The sequence below is a fragment of the Carcharodon carcharias genome, chromosome 11 (genome assembly GCF_017639515.1).
Source record: "Carcharodon carcharias isolate sCarCar2 chromosome 11, sCarCar2.pri, whole genome shotgun sequence".
In the NCBI taxonomy this organism is placed as follows: domain Eukaryota; kingdom Metazoa; phylum Chordata; class Chondrichthyes; order Lamniformes; family Lamnidae; genus Carcharodon; species Carcharodon carcharias.
The window spans coordinates 22,818,496-22,831,605 of NC_054477.1; the positions used below are offsets into that span (position 1 = coordinate 22,818,496).

At 43.6% G+C, this 13,110-nt stretch overlaps 1 protein-coding gene across 2 annotated transcripts in view; it reads right to left on the minus strand.

The window, feature by feature from the left end:
• LOC121284428 (SH2 domain-containing protein 1A-like) overlaps positions 1-11,429 on the minus strand; it is a 60,302-nt gene extending 48,873 nt beyond the window's left edge. For both annotated transcript variants that reach the window (XM_041199886.1, XM_041199885.1), the window contains exons 1-2: positions 11,142-11,429; positions 4,655-4,715 (exon numbers count right to left, since the gene is read on the minus strand). In XM_041199886.1, coding sequence (XP_041055820.1) covers positions 4,655-4,715; positions 11,142-11,275 — 195 coding nt within the window. In that variant the 5' untranslated portion in view covers positions 11,276-11,429. The remainder of the gene's footprint in view (positions 1-4,654; positions 4,716-11,141) is intronic.
• Positions 11,430-13,110: the final 1,681 nt, after the last annotated feature.

Here is a 13,110-nt window from a genome sequence, read left to right on the forward strand (position 1 = left end):
AGCATACAATCCAGTAAAGGTTAGGGGCAGGTCAGAGGAATGGACAGAATATAAAAAACAGCAAAGAATGACTAAAAGAATAATACGGAGGGAGAAATTAGAGCGCGAGAGAAAGCTAGCTAGAAATATAAAAATAGATAGCAAGAGTTTCTACAGGTATTTAAAAAAGAAAAGAGTATCTCAAGCGAACGCTGGTCTAGAGTGAGTTGGGGGAATTAATAATGGAAAATAAGGAAATGGTGGATGAATTGAACAGATATTTTGCATACCTTCTTGTAGGAGGGTACATAAAACATCCCAGAAATAATTGCAAGTCAACAGGTGAAAGTGAGCGAGGAACTTTAAACAGTTACAATCACCAGGGAAAACTATTAGAACTAAAAGCTGACAAATCCCCAGCTTCTGAAAGACTTCATCCCAGGGTCTTAAAAGAAGTGAGATAGTAGATACATTGGTTTGGATTTTCCAAAATTCCCTAAATTCTGGAAAGGTGCTATTAGATCAGAAAACAGTGAATGTATTTTGTATTTTCTATTCAAGAAAGGAGGGAGACATAAAGCGGGAAACTAGAGGCCAGTTAAGGGGGAAAATGCTAGAATCTATTACTAAGGAGGTTATAACTGGACAAGTTAGAAAATGCATCAGGTAGAACCAACATGGTTTTGAGAAAGGAAAAACCATGTTTGACTGATTTATTAGAGTTCTTTGAGGAAGTAACAAGCAACGTGGATAAAGGGGGACCTGCATGTGGTGTACTTAGATTTCCAGGTGTTTGACAAGGTGCCACATCAAAGGTTACCACACAAAATAAGAGATCATGGTGTAGGGAGTAACATATTAGCATGGATAGAAGATTGGTTAGCTAACAGGAAACAGACCATTGGCATAAATCGGTTATATTCAGACTGGCAAGTTGTGATGAGTGGAGTGCCACAGGGATCCGTGCTCGGGCTTCAACTATTTGCAAACTATAACCATGATTTGGATGAAAGGACTGAAATTATAGTTGCTAAATTTGCTAATGACACAAAGATAGGTCGGAAATTAAGGTGTGAAAAGAAAATAAGGCATCTGCAAAGATCATAGATGGGTTAAGAGAGTGGGCAAAAATTTGCCAGATGGAGTATAATGTGGGAAAATGTGAACATGTCCGCTTTGGCAGGAAGAATTGAAAGGCAGCATATTATTTAAATGAAGAGAAATTGCAGATAATGAGTGTATGCATTAAATACTAATTGTATTATAATTGTATTGAAGCACCTCAAGAGTGCAGCATGATGTATGTTGATAACTCCAATACCATTGTCTGATTGTCTGTAATGACCATATTGAAATGATTGTAACATTCATTGATTGTATGGATATACCTCGTGATCTATGTGTAAAAGTTGAAGCTGATTGTACATTTTGTGATGGCGATTTTGTAATGTTCTTCCAGATATTCTATGAATAAAGTATATTTTTAATTTAAAAAAACTCTGAGGTACAGAGGGATTTGTGTGTCCTGGTACATGAATCATGATAAATTAACGTGCAGTACAGCAAGTGATTAGGAAGGCAAATGGAATATTGTTGTTTATTGCAAGGGGAATGAAATATAAAGGTAGGGATGTTTTGTTAGTTGTACAGGGCGTTGGCGAGACCACATGTACAGTACAGTGTGCAGTTTTGGTCTCCTTATTTAAGAAAGGACATAATTGCATTAGAAGCAGTTCAGAGATGGTTCACTTATACAAAAACAGAATTACCTGGAAAGACTCAGCAGGTCTGGCAGCATCGGCGGAGAAGAAAAGAGTTGACGTTTTGAGTCCTCATGACCCTTCAACAGAACTGGTTGAATCCAAGGAGAAGGAGAGGGATGAAATATAAGCTGGTTTAAGGTTGGGGATGGGGGGGTGGGGGGAGAAGTGGAGGGGGGTGGTGTGGTTGTAGGGACAAGCAAGCAGTGATAGGAGCAGATCATCAAAAGATGTCACGGACAAAAGAACACAGAGGTGTTGAAGTTGGTGATATTATCTAAACGAATGTGCTAATTAAGAATGGATTATATTCTTATACCTGGGATGAAGGTGTTTCTCCTAAGGAAATGTTGGACAATTTGGGCTGCATCCATTAGAGTTCAGAAAAATGAGAAGTGATCTTATTGAAACAAAGATCATCAGGGGGCTTGACAAAGTGGATGCTGAAAGGATGTTCCCCCTTGTGGGAGACACCAGAACTCAGGGACACAATTTAAGAATAAAATCTACTGGAATTTAAGACAGAGGTGAGGAAATACTTTTCTCTCAGAGGGCCATGAGCCTGTGGAACTCTCTTCCCAAAGAGTGGGAGATACAGCGTCAATGAATGTTTTTAAGGCAGACATAGATAGATTCTTGATTAACAAGGGAGTCATAGGGTTTCAAGGATAGTCGGGTAAGTGTTGAGGCCACCATTCAGATCAGCCTTGGTTTTATTGAATGGAGGAGCAGACTTGAGGAGCTAAATGGCCTATTCCTGTTCCTAATTCATATGTTCATATGTTTTTCACAACCAGCAACATTTACCTTGTTGGGACAACCATTCTCTCAAAAGTCTAAGCTTGCAAAAAGCAATCATTTGTAAATTAAGCAAAAAGGGGACATAGAGTCAAACTGATGTTAAATACAGTCTACCAGTACTAATGAGTACTTGTTCGGTGTCATTATATATAGATCATGGGCTGTGCAGATTATGTTATGTGGAGTACCACAAGCCCATGATGCAAACAATAACTGAGCATTAAAGTGAATGCTTGGTGTCTTTGTTCAATCGACTGTAACATTGCACCAAATTGGAGCATCTTTAAACTCTGAACCAAATGTCAGGATCAATTAATCCCACTGGTAACTTCAAGATTTGAATAGCTTGCATTGCTCTAGACCAACCTTTACCCCTTTTTTGTAAGGTGTTTTCATTTTTGCCCCTTTAAAAAAAACATTTTTTTGAAAAAAAGGGAGGCAGAGAGAAAACGGAATTATAGACCAGTCAGCCTGTTGGTAGTGGGAAAAATTCTAGAGTCCATTATAAAAGATTTAATAGGTGAGCACGTGGAAAACAGTGGCAGAATCGGACAGAGTCAGCATGGATTTATGAAAGAGAAATCATGCTTGACAAATTTACTGGAATTTTTTGAGGATGTAACTAGTAGAGTTGATGAGGGGGAGCCAGTGGATGTGGTTTATTTGGACTTTCAGAAGGCTTTCGACAAAGTCCCACATAAGAGATTGGTGTGTAAAATTAAAGCGCACAGGATTGGAGTTATGTATTGAGATGGATAGAAAACTGGTTGGCAGACAGGAAACAAAGAGTAAGAATAAATGGGTCCTTTTCTGAATGGCAGGCAGTGACTAGTGGGGTACCGCAGGTATCGGTGCTGGGACCCCAGTTATTCACAATATATATTAATGATTTAGATGAGGGAACTAAATGTAATATCTCCAAATTTGCTGATGACGCAGAGCTTTGGACAAGCTGAGTGAGTGGGCAAATGCATGGCAGATGCAGTATAATGTGGATAAATGTGAGGTTATCCATTTTGGTAGCAAAAACAGGAAGGCAGATTATTATCTGAATGGCTATAAATTGAGAGAGGGGAATGTGCAACGAGAACTGGGTGTCCTTGTACACCAGTCGCTGAAGGTAAGCATGCAGGTGCAGCAGGCGGTAAAGAAAGCAAATGGTACATTGGCCTTCATAGCCAGAGGATTCAAGTACAGGAGCAGGGATGTCTTGCTGCAATTATACAGGGCCTTAGTAAGACCACACCTGGAATATTGTGTGCAGTTTTGGTCTTATCTGAGGAAGGTTGTTCTTGCTATAGAGGGAGTGCAGCAAAGGTTTACCAGACTGATTCCTGGGATGGCGGGACTGACATGAGGAGAGATTGAGTCGATTAGGATTATATTCGCTGGAGTTCAGGAGAATGAGGGGGGATCTCATAGAAACCTATAAAATTCTAACAGGACTAGGCAGGGTAGATCCAGGAAGGATGTTCCTGATGGTGGGGGAGTCAAGAACCAGGGGTCACAGTCTGAGGATATGGGGTAGACCATTTAGGACTGAGATGAGGAGAAATTTCTTCACCCAGAGAGTGGTGAGCCTGTGGAATTCACTACCACAGTAAATAGTTGAGACCAAAATATTGTATGCTTTCAAGGAGGAGTTAGATATAGCTCTTGGGGCGAAAGGGATCAAAGGGTATGGGAAGAAAGTGGGAGCAGGCTATTGAGTTGGATGATCAGCCATGATCATAATGAATGGCAGAGCAGGCTCGAAGGGCCAAATGGCCTACTTCTGCTCCTAGTTTCTATGTTCCTAATGTTGTGTTCCTCTTTTGAAATTTGTTACTTCTTGTCACTATAATGTGCGTGGGCTATTGGGTTGGTTGAGGTTTTTAAGAGATTTAGAGTATTATTAGTTTTATAAGTCATAGTTTCCTGGCATTCCCCATTCACCTTAGGAGCTCACAAGCTGCCCACTCTCTCCATCCATTATTTAATTCCAAGGTACCTGCCTTTCTGGGTAAATATCTCCCTATTTTACCACAGGTCGGGCCAGTAGAATGGACAACCTCCCTCAGATCTGGGTGTAAGTGTCATGCCAATAGTTTAATTAAACGGGCTGTATTCCTTACCTTAACTGACCAATTTCCGGAAGTTTCAAAAATCCGGTAAGTATGAACAAATGTTTGATTCCTGGAGATATAAAAAAAATACATTTTTGAATAACCAACCAGTAACAATTTAAAAACCAATACCCACTCAAAATAGAGAATGGGACACGATGTGTCTTAAAACCTTGGCCATATAGTCAAGATTTATTGGCCCAAAACTTCCAATCAGGGTCAGAAACCTCCGTGTCCAACGTTGATTATACAGAAAACTACCCACTTACCTGGATACATTGAAAAGGCTCTGACTTCCAATGCATGATGTAGAAGAACTCCCCAAGCGCAGGAATCCTCAGAGAGTAGCAAAAAGAATCAGCGCAGAAATCATAGTCCCTTTTAATGGTGCTAGCTGCTGTATTCAGTTAAGTGTTTAAAGATCGCCAAGCTTCTCAGTGTGTTAGTGAATGAGTGAATGGATGACTGAATGGGTGAATGTGTAAGTAGGCAGATGGGTGAAGTAAGTGGGTAAGTGGTTAGGATGGCAGCTGGGTAGGGTGGTAGGTGGGTAGGATGATAGGTGATTGGAATGGAAGCTGGGTAGGGTGGCAGCTGGGTAGGGTTGGTGAGTAGGATAGTTGGGTCAGATCGGGAGGGGTTGTCAGGTCAGGGGCTAGTCAGTTTGGGTCGAGGATAGATGGGGGATCGAGGGAGGAAATCAGGGTGGGGGGAGATTGGTGTGATTGACTGGGAGACTGTCAACTGTATTAGTCAGGAATTAGACTAGGATTTTTCTGTTTCATATTTCCTGGCTAACTATTCAGGTAAGTGGAAATGTCCAAAGTCTCTGACGCAGAGTCCAAGACTTTTCTGGAGGGTCCAGTGGAAGCAGGGGAATTGCACACAAGCAGTTCAAACTTCCTGAGCAATCCCCACAGAGTCAGTGTGTAGGGCCTCCCAATGCTGATCTAGAGGGTACGTCCGGTCTCTGACAATCCAGAGACTGGAAGATCTGAGCCAATTTCAAACTGAAATCACTGTCAGTCTCTTTCAGCTGTCCATGTGGACCTATTGTGCATTTTACACCATTCTCATCATGAATGTGTGAGAGTGTTTCGTATTTCCAGCATTTTTGCTCCGGCAAGCTATTAGTAGGAAATTCTTCTTTTGGCTGGCACGCTCTCAATTTCTCAAGTAGCAGCTATGTTGAACTGAAGTTGAAATTGCTTTGCACCAGTTCCTGTGTGAAGACTGCAAGAGCAATAGCTCTCCTTATCTGAAAAAGTGCAAATGGATGTGGTTTACACCTCGCTCTGTCCTTGTTTTGCCTTTGTCTCCATTTTCATTTCTAAACAACTTGCTCTTTACTCAGTTCCGCAGATGCACAGAGTAGCACTGAGGACCAAACAATGAAACGCTGCCCACAACTCTGAGCGTGCACATCCAACCGAACCACATAAAACACCAATTTTGAAACGGCAAGCGGAATTGGTGAGCGAGTTGTGGAAAAGGGTAAACTGACGAGGGGCGACTAAAGGTAAACCACGGTTCAGCAATCAGCCCTTTGACATTCATCTTCAAATGGTGCTGCAAACAAATGTTCAAAAAGTCGTGTTAATACAGATAAAACATTCAAACCATTGGACTGATTCTGTCTGAGGTGGAAATAGCCCAAGCTGATTTATGAATGGGCAGTATAAACCTCAAACTAAATCACAGGGCAGTGGCACATTCCTGTTAACTATTGTCCTAACTATTTTTTTTACAAAAAGGACATCATGCTGTCCAATAATAATTTAAAATAATAGATTTGCTCTTTTGGTTAATCTCACGCCTGTACAACATACTCAGAATAGCTAGACCAGTCAAATAGGTGAGGCAAAGAATCTCTGGGTCCTTTTTTTAAAAAATTAGTTCATGGGATATGGATGTCCCTGGCACGTCCAGCATTTGTTGCCCATGAGGCCAGTTAAGAGTCAACCACATTGCTGTGGTTTTGGAGTCACGTGTAGGCCAGTCCAGGTAACGATGGCAGATTTCCTTCCCTTAAGGACATGAGTGAACCAGATGGGTTTTTACAACAATCGAACAGAGTCACCATTACTGAGACTCGCTTTCAGTTGTAGGTTGCTTTTCTTTTTAATGAATTGATTTTAAAATTAATTACTGTGATTGAATGTTGACATTCCACCAGTTGCCATGACACAATTTGAACCCGTGTCCCCAGATAATTAACCTGGGCCTCTGTTCATCGTGGTCATGACCTCTGTGCCACCTGGGTATATTTACTCATGAGCTGGGCACCCAGAAGGCATTACATCTGGGGGGGGGGGGGGGGTTGTATCCGCTGTCTGCAATCAACATTAGTGAGGCCACAGCTGGAGTCCTGTGTGCAGTTCTGGTCACCACATTATAGGAATGATGTGATTGCACTGGAGGGGGTGCAGAGGAGATTCACCAGGATGTTGCCTGGGATGAAACATTTAAGTTATGAAGAGAGGTTGGATAGACTTGGGTTGTTTTCATTGGAGCAGAGAAGACTGAGGGGCGACCTGATCGAGGTGTACAAGATTATGAGGGGCATGGACAGGGTGGATAGGGAGCAGCTGTTCCCCTTAGTTGAAGGGTCAGTCACAAGGGGGCATAAGTTCAAGGTGAGGGGCAGGAGGTTTAGGGGGGATGTGAGGAAAAACCTTTTTACCCAGAGGGTGGTGATGGTCTGGAATGCGCTGCCTGGGAGGGTGGTGGAGGTGGGTTGCCTCACATCCTTTAAAAAGTACCTGGATGAGCACTTGGCACGTCATAACATTCAAGGCTATGGGCCAAGTGCAGGTAAATGGGATTAGGTAGGTAGGTCAGGTGTTTCTCACGTGTCGGTGCAGACTTTATGGGCCGAAGGGCATCTTCTGCACTGTGTGATTCTGTGAAGTGTAACTATTTCGTTAATAAAAGAGGAGCAATGTGGTTGACTCTTTAAAACGCCCTCGGAACAAGGGCAATTAGGGATGGGCAATAAATGCTGGCCTGGCCAGCGATTCCCCACACCCGGCAAATGAACGTTCAAAACGCCCCCACCTCAATCAATTCCCCCGTCTCACTCAACCCCTTGAATGAAGAGAACGGGAGCTTTGTTGAGCAATGCGCAGACCACGAGCCAAGGTGGGTTAAACATGCTGAATGCGTTATCGTGGATAATGCTGACAACTCGCTCACCAATTCCGCTTGGCTGTTTCAAAGCTGGGTGTTTTCATGTTGATTTCGGTTGGACGTGCACGCTCAAGAGTTATGGGCAGAGGTTTCATGACGGCTCTGCGTTTTGTGTCTTAAACTCCCGTTTAACAGGAAGATCCTGAACGGGACGGGTGTGTGTGTGTGTGTGTGTATAAAAAAAAAGCACTTCATGGGTCGAGATCAAAAGGCGCCTCAAATAGCACCTCAGTTTGGTGCAAGGTTCTATAAATATCAAAGGGTAAAATTTTCCACTGAAACTAAGTAATGATTTTTTTTAGACAAATCTGCGGGGTTTTACTCCGAACGTGTTCCCCTCGGCCTGGCTGGGAGAAGGCAGGGAGCTCCAGAGACCAGGCATTTATTTTTTTTTAAATATCATTCAGCATCCAAGGCAAGTGGAGCCGTCCGTGCATTTCGAACCTTGAGGGAGACTGGCTGTAAATGAGCCGGGGCTGTTTCAATGCGGCTATTCAATATTCCAACCCCTGGTCGAAGGAATGTGGTGGGAGGGGAGAGGGGGTGATTCCAGACCCCGATGAGGAAGGCACATTTCCTCGCCCGGGAGTGATTTGAACAAAAACAGAATTACCTGGAAAAACTCAGCAGGTCTGGCAGCATCGGCGGAGAAGAAAAGAGTTGACGTTTCGAGTCCTCATGACCCTCTAATTCTGTTTTTGTTTTGGATTTCCAGCATCCGCAGTTTTTTTGTTTTTATCTCTGTGATTTGAACACTTGTGTAAAATCTCCTTACAAACAAAAGGAAAGCAGCAACAGGCTGGAAAGAGCCTCCCCCAAACGGGCACCTGCCGCTCCTCCTCTTCCCAGCTCCCCAGTCACCCACGGGGCCCCTGCCCTCTACATGCTTCCGAAGTTATGAAAATAATATTAATAATGAATCATCTTCTCGCGGGGGTGGGTGGGTGGGTGCAAAACTGAACTGTCTGCTTTCAAAAGGTCAGCCCCGCGGTGTGGATTAATGAAACTGGGAAGGGGCAGGAGAGCAGGAGAGGGGGCAAAAGGTCCGCTCGCCGCGCTCAGACCCCTTTTCATTGAAGTAACTTGCTGCGGATTTCAAGGCGGTTTACACTACCGTAGACACGGTTTTTAAAAAAAAACACAAATAAGTCCAAGCAACCGAGTGAATTCCTTAAGGTTCACAAGTTGAACATAGAAAGGTCGAGACTTGTTTCAAAGTTTCTTTCTTTTTTTAAAAAAAAACCTTCTCGAATGAAGGATTCGTGTCTATTTCACACCAAAGTTTACAAAACAGATGAGGATTGGATCAGATCCCATGACGAATTTCACTGGGCAAAATGATCAGTTTGCTGTGAAGAATTTGGCGGATTTCCTCGCAGCTCCACTGTGTTTATATATATATATATATATATATATATAAACATGTGTGTGTGTGTGTGTGTGTTTGGGTAATTTCCTTTTTACGCTTCAGTTTCAACCTCGGTCTGAAAGCATTGCTGTTTTCATTTGCTGGGAGATATTTGGAATTGTGTTTTGACGGTCCCGGAAAGATCGCCCGCCGTGGGGGGCGGGCTGTGAGAGAGTGCAGCTTTCTCATTTCCATGTTTATCAAATCCTCCCTGGACCTTCTATCCCCGGTGGCCATTGAGGGTCCCAAAGGCGGGGAAGCAGAATATTGTTACTTTTTGCTAACGCAATTTCCCTGCTTGCCTTCAGCGACCTCGTGGTCCAATTTCCACCCTCTTCCCTGGAGGCGCGATATATTGTAGCACATTATTATATCACTGGAAATACTGTATGCGAGGACAACTTGACTCGCATCGGAATACTCGAGCGGTTTTTTTTTTTCTCTTTGAAGGCATGATCGATGCAGGGCTAAATGTTTTGACTCGTGTACACCCAAAAGGGGCCGATTTAAATGGTTATTGGAGGGGTTGTGCGGAGGGGCTCTATTTTGAACCTGCTTCTGCCCTGGGGAAAGCGTGGAATCGATTTCGACCAACAACAAAAAATAAACACATTCGCACACAATCCACGCGGTTTAACTGTACTTTAAAATAGATTTTGTTTTTAAAAAGTCTATTTCGTTATTCCCCCCCCCCCCCCCCGAAACTGGAGGCTGGCTCCACCTTGTCACATTTGTGTTTTTTACATTTTGTTTTACCAACTTTCCCTCGAGGGGGGTTTGTAAACTAATGTGAAATTAATAATGAGAAAGGAAATCAAAATTGGGCAGGACGGAAGAAAGATTCCGGGTGTATTTTTTTTAAACCAGAGAAACATAATTTGACAAATCCGGTAACGGTTCAATGGACACTCTCCCTGCCGAAGACTTAGAAAAATATACGCTATTTAAGTGTTTAAGAGTCCATCCAAACCTCTACCTCAAACCTGGAGTAATTGTGTAACTTCCGAATAACCCATTGATCACAAATGATATCCATATATTTTGATTTATCGAGGTAGATGCAGGAAGCAGTTTACAAAGGTACTTTTGACACAGTCAACACTACTGATTTTTGCATTACATTAGACAAAGACGCTCAGAAAGAAATAATCAAATTGTTTCGTCTGGAGTAGGCGGGCTGCACTTGAACTTTTATAGTCGAGCACCTAAAATTAGCTGCTGCGAGTTTGGACAATGAAACTGATCCCTTAATGCTGATTCTTGTTCGCCGCCGTGTATTTAATAGGTTAATAGACTTGATACATACAAGGGGATTAACTTAATGAGGTTGGGAGCGAGTGACATGGCACGCCTTAGTCAATAACACTTTGGAAATTGATTGTGCTGAGCACACCTCGACCAGGTTCATTCAGCCTATCCACATATCTCAGATCCGTAACTGTTTGCAAACAAGTAGATTCCAAGGGCAGCTCATCCATGCAATGTGGTAGGACTGATCTCAGATGACCACTACTCAAAGAAGCGCCAGTACAATAAACAGAGTATCGAAACAGTTTCTTGCATTACTGCACTGACCAGGCTTCATTGGCTCCAAAGCGCTTGGGGTCGATCTAGGGGGTTGGGAAAGGCGCTATATAAATGCAATGTTTTTCTTCCAAGCGGGCTAGTTATGTTTCACTGCCTCGTTTCCTAATCTGTTCGATACTTCGTTCTCGTACATGGGAGTCAAAACTCAATGCAAAACGACCGAGTTAACGCCACCCCAGTCCCTTTGAACCTCCCGGCTCGCTTGTGTCAACGTAGTTGAATTTGGAGAGACAATTAATATTTATGCCTATTCTTGAACTCGCCCCCTCGCCTCCTTTAACGACCAACTTGCTACTCAATTTTCGTACTTACAGCACACACAGACAATAGGTCCCAGGTATGGTTTCGCTGTCTCGGATCAAATAGCTGCCGTCTTTGCCTGACAACGCCAACAAACACTCGGTCTCTGCCTGGCTGATGCTCCCGTGATAGAACGATAACCTCATGGTTTCTATGAAGTGCCTCTGAGCGTCAGGGGTGCTTTCCTTCCCTCTCACCCCCTTGCTTCACTGCATGCAGAAAGTAGTTGGGGAGGATGACAGAATTGAATCTTCTGGCGTTTGTTGTGTTTGCTAACCCGCCTGAGTGATAACAAGACCATGTACAGCCACTTCCCTATTCTGTGTCTGAGGCTATATAACTTTTTTTTAAATCTTCTCACAATCAATTTGAAACATCCGGCTGCTCTAGACGATTCGACAGGAAACACATCGATGTCGATAAATTTGCACCTGGTTTTAATGCACATGTTCCAAATTGGTTGTTACACCTACTGCTCTGCCGCCTAACTTTAAAAAAAACCCCAAAAGTGTTTGGGGTTCTGAAACTGTCCCGTTGAGGTCGCCGAGCTGGGATAATGGAATTCAATGATGAAGTCATAGAATCAGCGAATGGACATAGCACCATTCGGTCCATCCTGCCTGTGCTAGAATTAGCCACGCTCCCCTGCTCCACCTCCTCAAGTCTGACAATATTATTAAAATGTGATTAAAATAGTTTGGCCGTTTTGTCTGTAGTGAGTTATTATGCGTAGGGAGCCCCCCACCCCGACCGGTTTCAGCTTCAGTTTATTGTAACTCTTTCGAGTACAAACCCGTTTCCATCTGTTCCTATTCAGATGAAGTTACATTGTTTCATAGTTTTACCATTGTGAGATTTGAACTCTTGATCTTGGGGTTACAAACCCAGTACCATAACCACTTGGTTATTTAGGCCAAGCTCCTGTTTCAGCTTCAGCGTGCCTCGGCCAGAAGTGAACGGCAAATGCCTGGAAAACAATGCCAGAGTCCCACCCTTTCTGTGTTTGCGGCATCTCTCTCCTGAAGGATTCACCCGCTGGAGGGGTGATGAGCTGAGAGCGAGCCAGTGTGGGCAGCAATAGAGTGGGAGGACCTCTAGTGGCACAAACCGGATTTTTCTTTTAAAAAAAAACACATCAACTGAACCGCAATTCCTGTACAAAGTGTGCCGGCTGCAACTGGTTAATCCAGCTGAAGGTTCTTTTAAAAGGTCATTGAGCACACAAGCCTTAAAATTGGCCCGCCAGTGTGAAATCGCCTTCCACCAAGCCTGCCCGACGGGGCAAAATGCTGCCCCATGGGACTGGCAGAAATTTCTCCCCTGTTCAGTTTCTCAGAGGCTTGCACACCAAGGTTTGCTGACCGGGAGAGCACAAGGGCAGTGTTTGGATTGCACAATATATGGGCTGAAATTCTTGCTAGAAGCTGCCACGGGCAGAGTTTCAATTTCACAAGGCAATCAGGTGACAAGATGACTACACAGTTTGGCACCAAAACAAAAACAGCAAATTTGAGTCTGTTTTCATGGGTCACATACAGGGTGGATGCACTGCCCTGCATCTTAACAGCACAGTCTGTGATAACCCAGAGTTGAAGGTCTGGACAGGGAAGGGGAATGGTTTCAGCGGATGAAAGGGCAGATTGTGCCATTTAGAAGCTTGTGCAGAGACTATTTGTCCAATTGATCCTTTCATTGGACTGACACCCAACAGATCGGCGTCCAAGGGGGTTGTGTATGAGGCACACTGAGGAAGGACTCTCAAAAGCATCTTGTAGGCTCCAATGAAAGATCTCCTACCAGAAGCTTTCCCTGATGCAGATCTGGTACAGAGTGGCCACATGGTGTGGGCTAGCTTGCAAGATGCCCTGGGATGAAATCCATCCCAGAATACATGTAATCTTAGGGCAGGTGAGTGCTTTAGAGTCAGACAGGCAGACATCACATCTTGACAGAGCATGTAGCACATGTTGCCAGTTGTGAA